Source organism: Schistocerca serialis, chromosome 8, assembly GCF_023864345.2.
Source record: "Schistocerca serialis cubense isolate TAMUIC-IGC-003099 chromosome 8, iqSchSeri2.2, whole genome shotgun sequence".
Lineage (NCBI taxonomy): Eukaryota > Metazoa > Arthropoda > Insecta > Orthoptera > Acrididae > Schistocerca > Schistocerca serialis.
The window spans coordinates 585,184,699-585,205,045 of NC_064645.1; the positions used below are offsets into that span (position 1 = coordinate 585,184,699).

The 20,347-nt window shown below is 48.2% G+C and overlaps 1 protein-coding gene across 1 annotated transcript in view; it reads left to right on the forward strand.

Annotated features, from left to right (window-relative positions):
- LOC126417139 (orexin receptor type 2-like) overlaps positions 1-15,973 on the forward strand; it is a 131,243-nt gene extending 115,270 nt beyond the window's left edge. The window contains exon 6 of the mRNA XM_050085035.1: positions 15,771-15,973. Within this exon, the coding sequence (XP_049940992.1) occupies positions 15,771-15,973 (203 nt within the window). The remainder of the gene's footprint in view (positions 1-15,770) is intronic.
- The last annotated feature ends 4,374 nt before the right edge of the window (positions 15,974-20,347 follow it).

Sequence of the window (20,347 nt, forward strand, 5' to 3'; positions counted from 1 at the left end):
GATTTCAGAAATTCGGAGGGAACGTTATCCATCCCTTTTGCATTGTTTTATCATAAGTTTTCAAAACCTTTCTTAAACTCTGACTCTTACATCAGAAGCCTTTGTATTCCCTATTAAATTCTACTTCCTCTATGAAGTCGTCACGCAGTCCTCGCCTCCGTGGAAGTCTTCAGCGATTTTTTCCTGCTATCCACTCTTTCCTCCGCTTCTAACAGTGCATCCTACTCTATTCCTAATGTAGCCGCCCTAGCTTTCAATTTCAGCAATGGTTGTTTTGACCTTTTTGACTGCTGAATTACTCCTTCCAACGACCATTCTTTTTCGATTTGTTAACATTTCTCCTGAAGTCGATTCGACTTAGCCTCTGTGTACTTCCCATTTATGTCATTCCTAAGTGACTTATTTCTTTATTCCTAAATTTCCCTGAGCTGTGTAGTAATTCCTTCTTTCGTCGATTCATCGATCTTGTGATGCATATCTTCAGTTACCCAACGTTCTTCACGGTTTCTTTCTTTGTATGTATGTTTGACTTATCTGCCTGTGTAGTTTCCCGTTGTATATGTGTATATTCCTCTTAAACTGAACCGCCTGATTTGAGAATCGGGAAAGCATTATCTACAGTGCTGGAGAAACTCAAACGCATCTCATCAACGCGTCAGTATCCCGCTTCTTTCCACGAAATGGAAACCACTGCGCAAATCCGATGAAGCTTTGCTCATATGTGTTGGACAGAGTCTCTAGTATGCTCGGCGATCACCTAACGTTGCTCTTTTCAGTTCAGAGCACTCGGTGAGCTAGTAAAGAGGCCTAGAAAATAACGCCTCACTCCAAGTATAAGTGTATTGTGAGAGATTTCGCCTGATAAGCAGCCAACGTAACATAAATGTCACACGGTTACTTCTTCGTGAAAACTCTCGATCGTACTTTGCAGTGTTAATGAAGATGCTCCTGCAGCGTTTTCGATTGGAAGTGTTTTATCACCCACAGTAGAGCCCGTAACTGGCTCCCGCTGAGTCCCATCTCTCCACACACGAACGTCTAGTCGTGAATAAACGTTTTGGAACAGACAACATGCTGTAGATCAGTATAGATAATTGGTGGAAGGAACAGACGGCTGCCTGCTATGGCGACTGTCTGGAAAGTGCTAAAAAGCTACGACATATGAGGTGACTATTAAAGAGTTGGCAGGAAGGTACGGCTAAATGTACCTAATAAAACATTTTTGGTTTTAACAGTGGTTTCCACTTCCCGACCGATCGCAACTTACTTTCCAAATAGTCCTCGTCTGGTCCTCTGTACGCATTGTAATCCAATGTTTGATTTCGAAATTTCTATCTCACCGTGATGTAATCATGCTGGAATCTTTCTGTGTCTCTGAGCCTAGCCTTAAATTACTGTTGAACTAAATCCTTCTCCTCTGTCATTCCTAACATCTTGCTGCACCTCTTAGTTTTATTCCTTACCCTGCATAATCCTTTCAGTACTCCAAGATTATTAGATTATCATCTCCCCTTTACGTTCTTAATATATTCTTGTATGCAGAACTCAAGGTCGAAAGCTACTTACGTATGTTGTCACTGTCAATTAACATAGCTCAATGGAACTTGGACCATAGACGGAAAAATGCTACAGCATAGTACAGAACGTAATTGAAAGAAACATGCAATGAGACGAACTAAAATGATATTTTTATTCGAAACAATAATTACATTGAAGTCACGGCTATCCGCGATGGTACCCTGTATCATACAAAAGGCGGGACATAGTTATTAATAGGGTGTGTAATCACCACGGATCTGCAGCTCTTGGTCTCGCGGTAGCGTTCTAGCTTCCCGAGCATGGGGTCCCGGGTTCGATTTCCGGCGGGGTCAGGGATTTTCCCTGCCTCGAGATGACTGGGTGTTGTTGTGTCGTCTTCATCATCATCATTCATCCCCATTACGGCCGGAGGAAGACAGCGGCAAACCACCTCCACTAGGACCTTGCCTAGTAAGGCGGCGCGGGTCTCCCGCATCGCTCCCCTACGCTCTGTAAAGAAGTATGGGACTCATCATCATCATCATCAATCACCAGGGACAGCAACGCTTGCTCTGCAACATGCTGGCCACAAGGTTGATAAAGATTTTGCGGATGATGCTGTGGTATATCGAGAGGTTGTAACAATGGAAAATTGTACTGAAATCCGGGAGGATCTGCAACGAATTGACGCATGGTGCAGGGAATGGCAATTGAATCTCAATGTAGACAAGTATAATGTGCTGCGAATACATATAAAGATAGATCCCTTATCATTTAGCTACAAAATAGCAGGTCAGCAACTGGAAGCAGTTAATTCCATAAATTATCTGGGAGTACGAATTGGGAGCGATTTAAAATGGAATGATCATATAAAGTTGATCGTTGGTAAAGCAGATGCCAGACTGAGATTCGTTGGAAGAATCCCACGGAAATGCAATCCGAAAACAAAGGAAGTAGGTTACAGTACGCTTGTTCGCCCACCGCTTGAATACTGCTCAGCAGTGTGGGATCCGTACCAGATAGGGTTCATAGATAAGATAGAGAAGATCCAACGGAGAGCAGCGCGCTTCGTTACAGGATCACTTAGTAATCGCGAAAGCGTTATGGAGATGATGGATAAACTCCAGTGGAAGACTCTGCAGGAGAGACGCTCAGTAGCTCGGTACGGGCTTTTGTTGAAATTTCGAGAACATACCTTCATCGAAGAGTCAAGCAGTATATTGCTCCCTCCTACGTATATCTCGCGAAGAGGCCATGAGGATAAAATCAGAGAGATCAGAGCCCACACAGAAGCATACCGACAATCCTTCTTTCCACGAACAATACGAGACTGGAATAGAAGGGAGAACCGATAGAGGGACTCAAGGTACCCTCCGCCACACACCGTCAGGCGGCTTGCGGAGTATGGATGTAGATGTAGAAGATCTCTTCTGGTAAGAAGTTGCATTCCTCCACCGGCTCGAGTCACAACTCGTGGATGGTCGTTGGGGCATGTGGACGTGCTACAACACGAGTCCCCATTGTGTCTCACACATACTAGATGGGATTTAAGTCGGCGGTACGGGCAGGCCAGTCCATGGGACAAAAGCCTGTCTTTCAAGGAGCTACTCCACTTGCACAGTTCCATGCAGTCGCACACTGTCATCCATAAAAATGAATTCAGGAGCGAATGCACCCCTGAAAAGACGCATATGAGGAGGGAGCAGAGCGTTACATTAACGTTGACCGGTGACAAACGTTTTTTAAGATTCGGCGCTCAGTGCATCAATGCAACATTATGCCTTCCCACGCTACAACACCTGGACCACCAGAACGATTATGTTCGACAGCTTTCCTAGTTGCATTAAGCGTCCCCCACTTCTCGCCATATTACGATACTCCCACACTCACAAACTGAATCTGCTCTCACCCGAGAAGAGCACTCACTGGTGGTGCAATTCCTATGCTGTTGCCACAATCACAAATGCTGCTGTCGATGTGCGGGTGTTAACAAAACACGAACTACGGGATCCTGGGCAAGGAGGCCGTCCCAATGCAGTTACCGTGTCACTGTGAAGCGTGAGATAGGGAGCCTTTCAGTCCTGTTAATAGTGATTGCAATTGCACCAGCTGTTTGACGTGGAAATCTTCTTGCCCGTGGCACAATGTAGCGGTCATACTATAGCTGACAGTGGTCGACCATCTCTTCTCCTCTCCACTTGGCAACAGTGCCTGTACTTTCGGATCGCACTACAAGCGCATGAAGCACTTACTCGATGATTGCTCCCTGTGTGAAGTGGCTCAAACAACCAGTTTATTCATTCAAACGTTATCTACGGGCTATGCTGTAATGAAGAACACAACCATAGTACAACGTAACTGCTCGCTGATTGATACACATGGTACATCACCGTTTCTTCAGTTGCAGCCAGCCCAATTTTGTGCTTTAGCCAAGTTGAGCTCATGCCACTTGACGTGCAACTTTCTCTGCAGAACTGGGAGAAATCTGACAACATGCTCCCCCAGTTTGATTCATCTCCGTCGAGTAGTTAATGCGTTTTGTTAAGAGTTATGCTCTACCAAAGATACTGTCCGGTAGTTTTGGTACAGACGTAAATGACGTAGTAGATGGTAGGATTATCAGCAATACCGGTAGCATTGATAGTTAAAGAAACCTATATTACTATGTGAGAGAGCAACAGGGAGCCAACAACTTTTCTTGGTTTGTTTGTTTGTTTCGCACATAATTACAACCAAACATACTTCAGTGTCAGTCCATTGTGTACTTTATATCCATACAAAATATAAATTCCATTTTATAAGTAATAAAAATTAGTTGATCGCTTAACTTTTGATGCAGGTATAGTTTACACGCAAAAACAATAAAAGACTATGCTATTATTGCTGGCGAAGAGTTCTCGGGCTTCCAGCCGGGTGGCGGTGTCTTCAAACAGCGACGTTTCGACGAGTGACATACTCATCATCTTCTGGCGAAGTGCCGAGACTTTGCGGATGCCGGTCCCTTTATACCTGCGGTGTGCCCCCCACCACCTGGCCGCGGGAGGCTGGGTCCAGAGGAGCCGGCGGGCGAGGTGGAGGGGGAAGCGGGTGCGCCGTTCGTGTCTCCGTCAGAGCATTCTGATTGCGTCTCGTGAGCTGGACGGTTCTTGTTGCGTTCCTGGCGTATTGCGGCTAATGCTGGATTCCAGGCCGCGCTCAGTTGATAGCCTTCGTCCCTGTTCACAAGGTTCTCGTGGACCCGTATTTCTATTGATTCTTTAATGACGCTATCCCAATAGCTCCCGGCTCGGCATAGCACCCTGGTGTTTTCGAAGTCAAAGGTGTGGTTTTCTTTGATGCTATGTTCAGCTATAGCAGATTTCTCTATCTGTCCAAGTCGAACATGCCTGATGTGTTCCTCGCACCTTTTTGAGATGCAGCGCTGCGTTTGACCAATGTACTGCACACCACATTCGCAGGCAATGTTGTATATACCAGGTGTGTTTAGTTTGAGTGGGTCTTTAGCTGAGCCGAGCAGCTCTTTCGTCTTCGGCGGTGGTCGGAAGACGGTATTTATGTTAGATTTTCTTAATAGCCTCCCGATTTTGGCTGATGTGGGCCCCAAATATGGAAGAAAGGCGAGTCTCTTGTTGACTTCCTCTTCCTCTTCCTGAACTTTGTCAGCCTGTCTCCTCTTGAAGGCCCTGACAATCTGTGTTTCACTGTACCCGTTTTTCCGAAATACCTCTCTTAGGTGGTGTAATTCGTCTGAGAGGCTTTCTTTGTCACAAATGACGTGCGCCCTATGCACCAAGGTGGTCAGTACTGACTGGCGTTGCGCCGGATGGTGGCAGCTGGTTGCATGGAGGTACAGGTCTGTTTGTGTCTTTTTTCTATATACTGAATGGCCCAGCGTGCCATCCGCTTTCTTCCTGATCAGTATGTCCAGGAATGGAATACACCCATTCTCTTCTACTTCCATCGTGAAGGTTATATTCCCATGTATGCCGTTTAGGTGGTCCATAAACTCCTCCAGTGCCTGCCTGCCATGCTGCCAAATCACGAAAGTGTCGTCCACATAGCGGAAGAAGTGCCTGGGTTTACGGTGAGCAGTTTGTAGTGCCACCTCCTCAAAGTGTTCCATATAAAGATTCGCAATCCCTGGAGCAAGGGGAGATCCCATGGCCACTCCATCCACTTGTTCATAATGCTCTCCATTGCACTTGAAGTAGGTGGTCGTAAGTGCATATTCAAAGAGCTTCACTGTTTCAGGCTCGAAGTGCCGATTAAGGAGCGCCAAGGCGTCTTGTAGCGGTACTTTTGTGAACAAGGAGGTGACGTCGAAGCTCACGAGTAGGTCATCACTCTGTATTCGGATGTCCTTCAGTATTCTACCGAAATCCGCGGAGTTTTTCACGTGATGACTGCAGTGTCCCACCAGTGGTTTCAATAGGTCGCCAGGTATTTGGCCAGTCCATAACTGTGCGAGTTGATAGTGTCCAGAATCGGCCGTAGAGGCACCCCATCTTTGTGAATCTTGGGCAACCCATACAGGCGCGGTGTCGTTGGCGCTCTGGGATACAGCCGTTTCTGCACTGCCTCTGGTAGATCTGAGTCCTTCAGTAGCGCCACGGTTTTCCTGGTCATCGTCGATGTAGGGTCCTTGTTGAGCTTCCTGTAGGCTGGGTCTTGCAGCAGAGAGCAGATTTTCTGTTGGTAGTCGACTGTGCGAATCAGCACCGTCGCATTTCCCTTGTCTGCTGGGAGGACCATGATGTCAGCATCATCCCTCAGTGCGCGGATAGCCTCTCGCTCCTGCGCAGTAATGTTAGCTTTAGGGAGTCGTGACTTGTCGATGATCCTGCAGGTCTCCCTTCGGATCTGCTCAGCTTCCTCCTTGGGTAGGCCCCGGATTGCTTCCTCTACGCTGCTGATGATGTCCCGTTTCGGTATGGTCCTTGGTACAGGTGCAAAGTTCAGCCCTTTCGTGAGGACAGAAGTTGTGGCTGCATCTAGCACCTTATCTGTCAAATTTACAATAGCTCTGGTGCTATTTGTCACCTTCTGGGTCGACTGAGCTCCAGAGAGTCTGCCGAATTTGTTGATCTGTTTTGCGGCAACATGTCGTTTCTGCACCTCACTGTCGGCGTGAGAGCTGCAGTCAACCCACTCCCAAGTGTGTGCCGGTAATGCTTCTGCCATTTTCAGGTGACATGCGATCAGGATGCGTGCATTCTTGTCCAGTTCTTGCCGTGTGTAGTGAATGCGTTCCCTGACAATGGCCATCCCTGCTCGCCGTAAAATACGTTCGGTTTTCATCGTTTTCACAGGATGTCTTAATTCCGCAAATCGTGGCAAGATGTTCTTGTCTCGGCAACGTTGGAGGAAAGCCAGTGAGCTGAGCAATTTGGCTTTCCTGTTGCGTTCTTTCTGCAGCAGCTTGAAGCTACAGAGCATCTCCTCCCCGTAGAGGTGTCGTAAATGTGAGTGTATGCTTTCCCGGCGTATACAGCTGGCGAAGAGTTCTCGGGCTTCCAGCCGGGTGGCGGTGTCTTCAAACAGCGACGTTTCGACGAGTGACATACTCATCATCTTCTGGCGAAGTGCCGAGACTTTGCGGATGCCGGTCCCTTTATACCTGCGGTGTGCCCCCCACCACCTGGCCGCGGGAGGCTGGGTCCAGAGGAGCCGGCGGGCGAGGTGGAGGGGGAAGCGGGTGCGCCGTTCGTGTCTCCGTCAGAGCATTCTGATTGCGTCTCGTGAGCTGGACGGTTCTTGTTGCGTTCCTGGCGTATTGCGGCTAATGCTGGATTCCAGGCCGCGCTCAGTTGATAGCCTTCGTCCCTGTTCACAAGGTTCTCGTGGACCCGTATTTCTATTGATTCTTTAATGACGCTATCCCAATAGCTCCCGGCTCGGCATAGCACCCTGGTGTTTTCGAAGTCAAAGGTGTGGTTTTCTTTGATGCTATGTTCAGCTATAGCAGATTTCTCTATCTGTCCAAGTCGAACATGCCTGATGTGTTCCTCGCACCTTTTTGAGATGCAGCGCTGCGTTTGACCAATGTACTGCACACCACATTCGCAGGCAATGTTGTATATACCAGGTGTGTTTAGTTTGAGTGGGTCTTTAGCTGAGCCGAGCAGCTCTTTCGTCTTCGGCGGTGGTCGGAAGACGGTATTTATGTTAGATTTTCTTAATAGCCTCCCGATTTTGGCTGATGTGGGCCCCAAATATGGAAGAAAGGCGAGTCTCTTGTTGACTTATTCTTCCTCTTCCTGAACTTTGTCAGCCTGTCTCCTCTTGAAGGCCCTGACAATCTGTGTTTCACTGTACCCGTTTTTCCGAAATACCTCTCTTAGGTGGTGTAATTCGTCTGAGAGGCTTTCTTTGTCACAAATGACGTGCGCCCTATGCAACAAGGTGGTCAGTACTGACTGGCGTTGCGCCGGATGGTGGCAGCTGGTTGCATGGAGGTACAGGTCTGTTTGTGTCTTTTTTCTATATACTGAATGGCCCAGCGTGCCATCCGCTTTCTTCCTGATCAGTATGTCCAGGAATGGAATACACCCATTCTCTTCTACTTCCATCGTGAAGGTTATATTCTCATGTATGCCGTTTAGGTGGTCCATAAACTCCTCCAGTGCCTGCCTGCCATGCCATGCCGGGAAAGCATACACTCACATTTACGACACCTCTACGGGGAGGAGATGCTCTGTAGCTTCAAGCTGCTGCAGAAAGAACGCAACAGGAAAGCCAAATTGCTCAGCTCACTGGCTTTCCTCCAACGTTGCCGAGACAAGAACATCTTGCCACGATTTGCGGAATTAAGACATCCTGTGAAAACGATGAAAACCGAACGTATTTTACGGCGAGCAGGGATGGCCATTGTCAGGGAACGCATTCACTACACACGGCAAGAACTGGACAAGAATGCACGCATCCTGATCGCATGTCACCTGAAAATGGCAGAAGCATTACCGGCACACACTTGGGAGTGGGTTGACTGCAGCTCTCACGCCGACAGTGAGGTGCAGAAACGACATGTTGCCGCAAAACAGATCAACAAATTCGGCAGACTCTCTGGAGCTCAGTCGACCCAGAAGGTGACAAATAGCACCAGAGCTATTGTAAATTTGACAGATAAGGTGCTAGATGCAGCCACAACTTCTGTCCTCACGAAAGGGCTGAACTTTGCACCTGTACCAAGGACCATACCGAAACGGGACATCATCAGCAGCGTAGAGGAAGCAATCCGGGGCCTACCCAAGGAGGAAGCTGAGCAGATCCGAAGGGAGACCTGCAGGATCATCGACAAGTCACGACTCCCTAAAGCTAACATTACTGCGCAGGAGCGAGAGGCTATCCGCGCACTGAGGGATGATGCTGACATCATGGTCCTCCCAGCAGACAAGGGAAATGCGACGGTGCTGATTCGCACAGTCGACTACCAACAGAAAATCTGCTCTCTGCTGCAAGACCCAGCCTACAGGAAGCTCAACAAGGACCCTACATCGACGATGACCAGGAAAACCGTGGCGCTACTGAAGGACTCAGATCTACCAGAGGCAGTGCAGAAACGGCTGTATCCCAGAGCGCCAACGACACCGCGCCTGTATGGGTTGCCCAAGATTCACAAAGATGGGGTGCCTCTACGGCCGATTCTGGACACTATCAACTCGCACAGTTATGGACTGGCCAAATACCTGGCGACACTATTGAAACCACTGGTGGGACACTGCAGTCATCACGTGAAAAACTCCGCGGATTTCGGTAGAATACTGAAGGACATCCGAATACAGAGTGATGACCTACTCGTGAGCTTCGACGTCACCTCCTTGTTCACAAAAGTACCGCTACAAGACGCCTTGGCGCTCCTTAATCGGCACTTCGAGCCTGAAACAGTGAAGCTCTTTGAATATGCACTTACGACCACCTACTTCAAGTGCAATGGAGAGCATTATGAACAAGTGGATGGAGTGGCCATGGGATCTCCCCTTGCTCCAGGGATTGCGAATCTTTATATGGAACACTTTGAGGAGGTGGCACTACAAACTGCTCACCGTAAACCCAGGCACTTCTTCCGCTATGTGGACGACACTTTCGTGATTTGGCAGCATGGCAGGCAGGCACTGGAGGAGTTTATGGACCACCTAAACGGCATACATGAGAATATAACCTTCACGATGGAAGTAGAAGAGAATGGGTGTATTCCATTCCTGGACATACTGATCAGGAAGAAAGCGGATGGCACGCTGGGCCATTCAGTATATAGAAAAAAGACACAAACAGACCTGTACCTCCATGCAACCAGCTGCCACCATCCGGCGCAACGCCAGTCAGTACTGACCACCTTGGTGCATAGGGCGCACGTCATTTGTGACAAAGAAAGCCTCTCAGACGAATTACACCACCTAAGAGAGGTATTTCGGAAAAACGGGTACAGTGAAACACAGATTGTCAGGGCCTTCAAGAGGAGACAGGCTGACAAAGTTCAGGAAGAGGAAGAGGAAGTCAACAAGAGACTCGCCTTTCTTCCATATTTGGGGCCCACATCAGCCAAAATCGGGAGGCTATTAAGAAAATCTAACATAAATACCGTCTTCCGACCACCGCCGAAGACGAAAGAGCTGCTCGGCTCAGCTAAAGACCCACTCAAACTAAACACACCTGGTATATACAACATTGCCTGCGAATGTGGTGTGCAGTACATTGGTCAAACGCAGCGCTGCATCTCAAAAAGGTGCGAGGAACACATCAGGCATGTTCGACTTGGACAGATAGAGAAATCTGCTATAGCTGAACATAGCATCAAAGAAAACCACACCTTTGACTTCGAAAACACCAGGGTGCTATGCCGAGCCGGGAGCTATTGGGATAGCGTCATTAAAGAATCAATAGAAATACGGGTCCACGAGAACCTTGTGAACAGGGACGAAGGCTATCAACTGAGCGCGGCCTGGAATCCAGCATTAGCCGCAATACGCCAGGAACGCAACAAGAACCGTCCAGCTCACGAGACGCAATCAGAATGCTCTGACGGAGACACGAACGGCGCACCCGCTTCCCCCTCCACCTCGCCCGCCGGCTCCTCTGGACCCAGCCTCCCGCGGCCAGGTGGTGGGGGGCACACCGCAGGTATAAAGGGACCGGCATCCGCAAAGTCTCGGCACTTCGCCAGAAGATGATGAGTATGTCACTCGTCGAAACGTCGCTGTTTGAAGACACCGCCACCCGGCTGGAAGCCCGAGAACTCTTCGCCAGCTGTATACGCCGGGAAAGCATACACTCACATTTACGACACCTCTACGGGGAGGAGATGCTCTGTAGCTTCAAGCTGCTGCAGAAAGAACGCAACAGGAAAGCCAAATTGCTCAGCTCACTGGCTTTCCTCCAACGTTGCCGAGACAAGAACATCTTGCCACGATTTGCGGAATTAAGACATCCTGTGAAAACGATGAAAACCGAACGTATTTTACGGCGAGCAGGGATGGCCATTGTCAGGGAACGCATTCACTACACACGGCAAGAACTGGACAAGAATGCACGCATCCTGATCGCATGTCACCTGAAAATGGCAGAAGCATTACCGGCACACACTTGGGAGTGGGTTGACTGCAGCTCTCACGCCGACAGTGAGGTGCAGAAACGACATGTTGCCGCAAAACAGATCAACAAATTCGGCAGACTCTCTGGAGCTCAGTCGACCCAGAAGGTGACAAATAGCACCAGAGCTATTGTAAATTTGACAGATAAGGTGCTAGATGCAGCCACAACTTCTGTCCTCACGAAAGGGCTGAACTTTGCACCTGTACCAAGGACCATACCGAAACGGGACATCATCAGCAGCGTAGAGGAAGCAATCCGGGGCCTACCCAAGGAGGAAGCTGAGCAGATCCGAAGGGAGACCTGCAGGATCATCGACAAGTCACGACTCCCTAAAGCTAACATTACTGCGCAGGAGCGAGAGGCTATCCGCGCACTGAGGGATGATGCTGACATCATGGTCCTCCCAGCAGACAAGGGAAATGCGACGGTGCTGATTCGCACAGTCGACTACCAACAGAAAATCTGCTCTCTGCTGCAAGACCCAGCCTACAGGAAGCTCAACAAGGACCCTACATCGACGATGACCAGGAAAACCGTGGCGCTACTGAAGGACTCAGATCTACCAGAGGCAGTGCAGAAACGGCTGTATCCCAGAGCGCCAACGACACCGCGCCTGTATGGGTTGCCCAAGATTCACAAAGATGGGGTGCCTCTACGGCCGATTCTGGACACTATCAACTCGCACAGTTATGGACTGGCCAAATACCTGGCGACACTATTGAAACCACTGGTGGGACACTGCAGTCATCACGTGAAAAACTCCGCGGATTTCGTTAGAATACTGAAGGACATCCGAATACAGAGTGATGACCTACTCGTGAGCTTCGACGTCACCTCCTTGTTCACAAAAGTACCGCTACAAGACGCCTTGGCGCTCCTTAATCGGCACTTCGAGCCTGAAACAGTGAAGCTCTTTGAATATGCACTTACGACCACCTACTTCAAGTGCAATGGAGAGCATTATGAACAAGTGGATGGAGTGGCCATGGGATCTCCCCTTGCTCCAGGGATTGCGAATCTTTATATGGAACACTTTGAGGAGGTGGCACTACAAACTGCTCACCGTAAACCCAGGCACTTCTTCCGCTATGTGGACGACACTTTCGTGATTTGGCAGCATGGCAGGCAGGCACTGGAGGAGTTTATGGACCACCTAAACGGCATACATGAGAATATAACCTTCACGATGGAAGTAGAAGAGAATGGGTGTATTCCATTCCTGGACATACTGATCAGGAAGAAAGCGGATGGCACGCTGGGCCATTCAGTATATAGAAAAAAGACACAAACAGACCTGTACCTCCATGCAACCAGCTGCCACCATCCGGCGCAACGCCAGTCAGTACTGACCACCTTGGTGCATAGGGCGCACGTCATTTGTGACAAAGAAAGCCTCTCAGACGAATTACACCACCTAAGAGAGGTATTTCGGAAAAACGGGTACAGTGAAACACAGATTGTCAGGGCCTTCAAGAGGAGACAGGCTGACAAAGTTCAGGAAGAGGAAGAGGAAGTCAACAAGAGACTCGCCTTTCTTCCATATTTGGGGCCCACATCAGCCAAAATCGGGAGGCTATTAAGAAAATCTAACATAAATACCGTCTTCCGACCACCGCCGAAGACGAAAGAGCTGCTCGGCTCAGCTAAAGACCCACTCAAACTAAACACACCTGGTATATACAACATTGCCTGCGAATGTGGTGTGCAGTACATTGGTCAAACGCAGCGCTGCATCTCAAAAAGGTGCGAGGAACACATCAGGCATGTTCGACTTGGACAGATAGAGAAATCTGCTATAGCTGAACATAGCATCAAAGAAAACCACACCTTTGACTTCGAAAACACCAGGGTGCTATGCCGAGCCGGGAGCTATTGGGATAGCGTCATTAAAGAATCAATAGAAATACGGGTCCACGAGAACCTTGTGAACAGGGACGAAGGCTATCAACTGAGCGCGGCCTGGAATCCAGCATTAGCCGCAATACGCCAGGAACGCAACAAGAACCGTCCAGCTCACGAGACGCAATCAGAATGCTCTGACGGAGACACGAACGGCGCACCCGCTTCCCCCTCCACCTCGCCCGCCGGCTCCTCTGGACCCAGCCTCCCGCGGCCAGGTGGTGGGGGGCACACCGCAGGTATAAAGGGACCGGCATCCGCAAAGTCTCGGCACTTCGCCAGAAGATGATGAGTATGTCACTCGTCGAAACGTCGCTGTTTGAAGACACCGCCACCCGGCTGGAAGCCCGAGAACTCTTCGCCAGCTGTATACGCCGGGAAAGCATACACTCACATTTATGCTATTATTGTTGTTGTTTTGTACTCAACAGTACGTTCTTCATCATGGCCACAGACTTTGATGTTGTTACTGATGGTTCCCGGGTTCGATTCCCGGCGGGGTCAGGGATTTTCTCTGCCTCGTGATGGCTGGGTGTTGTGTGATGTCCTTAGGTTAGTTAGGTTTAAGTAGTTCTAAGTTCTAGGGGACTGATGACCATAGACGTTAAGTCCCGTAGTGCTCAGAGCCATTTTGGTTACTGATGAGTGCAAATAAATTATTGAAGCAATGTTTCACATGTGATTCTTCTCCTGGCGTACCTCATGCCGAAGAAGTTGCGGCAAACGACCATGTTACCATCATCAGGAGCCTAGTCGTTTGCCGAAATATTCTTCCTGTTGGACAGTGATATCCGGAAGTTCATCTGCGAAGTATTTCGAAATGTTTGATATACTTTTTTTTGAGATATTTGATTATAAAATTTTCTGCCCAGATTGCGTTTTTTAACATTATACACTGGAGAGCCAAAGCAGCTGGTACACCTACCTGGTATCGTGCAGGCCTCCCGCGAGGACGCAGAAGTGCCGCAACACGACGTGGCATGGACTCAACTAATGTCTGAAGCAGTGCTGGGAGGAACTGCCGCCATGATCCTTAAGGACTGTCCGTAAATCCGTAAGAGTACGAGGGGGTGAAGATCTCTTCTGAATAGATCGTTGCAAGGCATCCCAGATATGCTCAATAATGTTCATGTCTGGGGAGTCTGGAGGCCAACTGAAGTGTTTAAACTCAGAAGAGTGTTCCTGGAGACACTCTGTAGCAATTCTGCACGTGTAGGGTGTCCTGCTGGAATTGGCCAAGTCCGTCGGAATGCACAATGGACCTGAAAAGCCGCGGGTGATCATACAAGATGCTTACGTACGTGTCATATGTCAGAGCCGTATCTAGACGTACCAGGGGTCCCATATCACTCCAACTGCACAATCCCCACACCATTACAAAGCTTCCAAGAGCTTGAAAAATCTCCTGCTGACATGCAGGTTCCTTGGATTTATGAGGTTGTCTCCATACCTGTACACGTCCATCCGGTCGATACAATTTGAAATGAGACTCGTCCGACCAGGCAAGATGCTTCCAGTCATCAACAGTCCAATGTCGGTGTTGACGTGTCAGGGAGGGCGTAAAGCCTTGAGTCGCGCAGTCATCAATAGTACACGAGTGGGCCTTCGGCTCCGAAAGCCCATATCGATGATGTTTCGTTGAATGGTTCGGACGCTGACACGCTGGCCTAGCATCGAAATCTGCAGCAATTTGCAAAAGGGTTGCACTTCTGTCACGTTGAACGATTTTGATCAGTCGTCATTGCTCCAGTTCTTGCAGGATCTTTTCCCGGCTCCAGCGATGTCGAGATTTGATGCTTTTCCGTTTTCCTGATGTTCACGGTACACTCGTGAATTGATCGTACTGGAGAATCCTGAGTTCATCGCTACTTCGAAGATGCTGCGTCGCATCGCTCATGCGCCGACTATAACACCACGTTCAAACTAGCTGTGCGGGATATCCCCGCGGTCTTGGGCTCCTTGTTACGGTTCCCGTGGCTCCCCCCGTCGAAGATTCGAGTCCTCCCTCGGGCATCGGTGTGTGTGTGTGTGTGTGTGTGTTGTCCTTAACGTATGATACTTTGTTAGATAAATAGTGTACAAGCATAAGGACCGATGACCTCAGCAGTTTGGTCCCATAGAACCTTACCACACATTTCCAAATTTTCCTAAAATCTTGATATCCTGCCAGTTTAGCAGCAGTAACAAATGTAATAACTGTGCCACACAGTTGTTGTCTTAGACAGGCGTTGCCGACCGCAGCGACGTATTCTGCCTGTTTGCATATCTCTGCACTTGAAGGCACATGCCTGTATAAGTTTATTTGGGGCTTCACTGCATGATAACTTGCGAATAAATAGAATTAAACATCGATAATTTCGATTTTATTATAAACACTGTTTATTTTCAAGTAACAGACAGAGGGATAACTCTGCAGAACAAAAATGCTCGTCAGGTTACGCAGCCCATCCTACACATTCACTAAGTTTTGCAGAAGGAGCACCGCTTACTTTTCCTGGAAGAATATACTAAGACACTGGTAGGAGACAAAAAGAAGGCAATCGAAATGAGTTAACACTCGACAGATACGCAACACGATTAACGCGGATGCAACCTTAACTGATCAAGGCTACTAGGAAAGCAACCGTAGTGTACACTTAGTTATGATGGTGTACGGTAGCCTACGGTAGTCTAGCAACTCTAGTTATTTTGCTTCATCTAACTCGTCTTTGAGTTTTAAAGAGGAGTGTGTATACAAGATAAATGGCGACGTCTTTTGCCTGCAGGGAAGTTCCGCGCTGAGTTCCGGCGGCTGTTCTGGACGTGCGCGTACGGCAGCAACCGCTACTCGCCGGCGCCCGGCGCGGCCCCCTCGGCTGCTATGGTGGCCCGCCGCGGCGGCGCGCGCCAGAGGCCTGGGGGCGGCGGCGCGGCGTCCTCGGCTGGCCACGAGATGCGCTCGCTGTACCGGCGCGGCCCCGGGCCCTGACCCGCGCACCGGGCGGCCGCCGAGCGCTCCTCCTGCTGCGCCGCCCCCGGCCGCCTGCGCGTCACCTGGGCCACCCCCTCCTCCGCCACGGCCACCACCACGCTCGCCTCCGTCGCCCCCACCTCGCTGGTGATGCACCGCTAGGCGCCATCCCCCAGCTACTGCTCTCTGTCTGGCAGGACACCTCCTTACCCGCAGCCGCCACACGCCAGGAAGTGAGGTACTTCCTGAGCACTTCGTATTGTGGTCGTTAGTGGAATGAGACTTCAATGATACTTTGTTGCCAAAGAGGAAATAACCTTATGTGAATACAGAGTGATGTTTATTAAATTTGTTCTCGGAGAACTTCCAATAAATCAGTTAATAATAAAAAATGGTTTTGCAATAGCAAGATGTTCATGAATGTCCATCTTTGCATCGTCTGGGGTGCTTTCCCACACGAACATCATCCTACATCCCTTTATGTTCAAGAGATCTGCTGACGAAATATTTTTCAAACACCTTCCCATTTGTACATATACTGCCTCTCAAGATGGCAGGCAAGATAAAAAGATATTTCAGGAATTCGGACGTTACACTTCAAGCAATAAATTCGTTAACACCGAATCCGACAAACATGACAGAGGCACCTATTAACATATGGCAGATTGACAGAGAGATTACCGAACAACTCGAGCCGCAGGTTGATCTAACCCGCCTCTACTCCACAAGGGAAAGACAGACCACCCAATTCATAAATAACCACCTTCCCGCGGGTGGGCAAACGGAGAAGAATGGTGGGACGACCCCAAAACAAAGTGGCTGGTGACCACACCAAGAAAACAAGTAGAATTTAACAAGTAAATGACAACAACATATCTCCAATCACTTAACTTCTAACAAACTGCGATTCCTGGTGAAGACCTGGCGCAGCACCCCCAAAACGCTCTCCCGAACAGTCCGCTGCCAGCCACTTCAACGGACGCAGGAAGGCGCGCCGATCTCCCGTCTCACGGCATCGCAGCTCGCGCCGGCCAGACCGATGTCGTGGTTTGACTCCTGTTGCTCTCGTGTCGGCCGCGAAGCCACTACCCCTCGCTATACGCCGCGGCACACTGGACTCTCATGGCGACCTCACATGCGCTCACGCTCAAGGCGGACAAGTCATCTGGTGTCTCAGTGCGCGACCGACCAACCGATCGATCCAACCGCCAATGACCATTGCCTGAGCAGACTGGCGGCCTAACGCGCATACTCAGATGCAGGAACTCAGTCCCGACCGGGCGACCACTAGCTGAGTTCTGTTACTGGTGGAGTGGCAAGACTCATTTTGCCGGCTTCAAAGTTTGATCCACATGACAGACATACTAGCACTCCGAATGAGAGACAGACACTAACTGCCCCACAAATGCGAACGAGAGACAGACCAGCAACAGGTGACGAGTGACTGACCCAGACCCACTCCAACTGACCGACTGGCGAGCTCATAGCGCCCCTTAAATTCACGTGAACAGGCAACCTTTCCCCTTTTCCACCAGAGGGAGACACCAAAGCTGCGACTGCCACAGCGGCGCCCCGCCAGAAACGGAGGGCGACTGCTTCACACAACGCGCTGCGGCGGGCTCTTCAAACCAGAAATTTCTTCCCCTGCTCAAAATGACTGAACAATTTTGTACCAAGGTAATTATTTGTAACTGGTAGCGCGAAACTGTGTGTCATACCACGACTCAATCGTGGAACGGTGCATCTGGGGGCTACGCTCTTACTGACTAATCTATTTTTAAAGGCCTCCTTCGTTCCTCATAGCCCTAAGTATCTTGCCAGTTTTGCCGTCTCTGGTTGTTGTTTCTTCATCATTTCTTTGGTATAAATTTTTCCTTTAATTTTGTTCTCTCCTTCATGTGTCTCTTCTCTAAGGAACCTCGGTTGTGTCTCTGAATTAGTGAGACCACTGTCACGTCCCGGCACAGCCTCACTATACCAGAACGAAGTATGTGCGAACTGCGTAGCGCAATCGGGACGTTAACGACAATGGGTTAGTTATAAATTGCTGTCAATCTTTATATCGGAGATCAGAGGGAGAGAATCTCCTTGGTTTGAAGCAAATAATTTTTCAGAAAATAGGTTACAGAATTGCAATAGGCAGAAAAGATTGGTTAGTTTCTATCAAGTTTATTCTCACATATACTTATGTGAGGTGTTGTACCACAAACCCCTTAGTAAGATTCAGTCTATTTATTCGGACTTGCTACTTCAAAGCTAATTGCCGGTACATATAAGAAAAAAGTACAAAGCAATCACTTGTTCTTGCTTAGCACGGAAATCTCTCTACAAAATTCAGACAAAGACTGACAGCCTCTGTTCAACACTATTCCAATGAAACTCTAAAAATCCTACTTGACCTGCAGTTCCTGAGTGTCCACCAGAATCTATCACCGTCTTCTCATAGCTGAAGTCTTTATCAGCTGTATCGGCTGCTATGGGTCTACTCGGGGCCGCTGGCGTCTCGCTGCGGAATCTCCAAACTGCCGGCACTGGCTCTGAATATGCATCTGAATCTGCATCTGAATCTCTGCTTCTAGCTATTCCGCTGCCTGGCCTTTTATTTCGTTTCTCATGTATTTGGGTGCACACGAGTTAATTTGTTTCACACGACCCTTTCACTTCTAAGTGATTGGATTGCACAAGAATGCCTATGGTTCCACAAGACACTCTCGTTTCAAATTGGTCGGCTTGCGCAAGAATGCCTTCGGTTCCACACGACACTCTCGTTTCTAATTGGTCGTCCTGCGCAAGAATGCCTTCGGTTCCACATGACACTTTCGTTTCTAGCTGCACACTACTTAATTTGTTTCCATACGAGTCTTTTCCGCACGTGACTGACACTCTCTCTTGCTGTATTATTGCCGTGGTGTTTGCGTCTTCCACTGATCAAGTTTGATTAATGCTGCTTCCTCTGGCAGGTAGTCAAACGCTAAGTTATTTGATCAACAAGCCATGCTTGGCAGACTCCGCCTCTCATCTTGTCCCTACGTCCTGGTGGACTATTTCCTTATCTCAGCTGGCTGTTCGCCTATGGAGCCTGGATTCTTATTATGGTCACAAAAGCAAGAACAAAAATTAAAATTTTTCTACGGTAAAAACACCTGTTCATGTTGTCACTCATACACCTTAATGAACGACGTCAAACTTAATAAATAATTTAATACTGTAGTGAATCAAACACAAAAAAGAACTACTGAACTAGCGTTTTACCTTTCCTCTTCTTAATATACAAATCTTTTTAAAGAAAATTAAACTTAAATCTTTTTTTTGAAACGCTTTATTCGAACCAACTAAGATCATGTCTTCTTAGGTCTACAGTTTAAGATTCAAGGTACAATTTCTATGAGAGGTTTTTTTTCGGAGTACATTTCCTTCACGCAGTGCCCCAGGCCTTTATCTCTTTCTACTAATTTCTGCTTCTGAGAAGTTTGTGTGTAACATGCTTGTTTGTGTTTATTGTGCACCGGTTTCTCTAGCAGTCCCCTTGTACTGGGTAACCGAGTATATAATAAAATAATTTCGGTCGTCACACGTTTTTTATTGGCAATAACGAATAAGAATTTTCCCATTAACCACATGATATAAGTGTTCTTTTTTCTTCTCAGAACAGTATTTTTCTTCCGGCTTTATCAGAATTTTCTGCTCTTATGGAGATCACAGCAGTATTTTTGCAACCTCATTTCCACATTTAGTTCTTTTTCGTTACATAGAAATCTATGAATTAGTGTGTCTTGTTTGTTTTATGTATTCCAGACGCCAAATCCGAATCTTACAACTGTGTGTGAAGTCTTTGTGTACCGAACAATGATGCACGGTTCGCTCATACAGCTTCTACTTCCAAGAGGTACCGGTTTCGAACCCGCATCCAGCACAAAGTTTTGATCCGCCATGAAGTTTCAGAGCAGCGTAGTCCACTGCCAAGTGAAAGAGTCGTTCAGTATCATGAAGTGACTATGAAAATTGGCTCACTTCCTTGTCCGTATTAGAAGACCTTCGACAAATTTTTAAATAAGTTTCACCATTCAAGAAATTACACCTGAGGGTAAGTGCAGAGCAAGGAATAATGCAACGAATATCCACTCTCAAAGCCGTATACACACACCAAAAGAAACTGCACATGCACAGATACACATAATCGACCAGTTTTGATGCCACATGGAGCTGTAAGTATGTCAAGATTTCTCAACAGCTCTAAAGTGAATTTAAAGTACTACCGCAAAGAAATACTTAACGTAATAATCAGTTATGGGAAATATCAATGCATTCATTGCGTGACAAATAAATGAATGTAAGTAGCTCTTAATCACGTATTTTAATTTAAGCAGAATTACCACCTAAGTCTGCCATGAT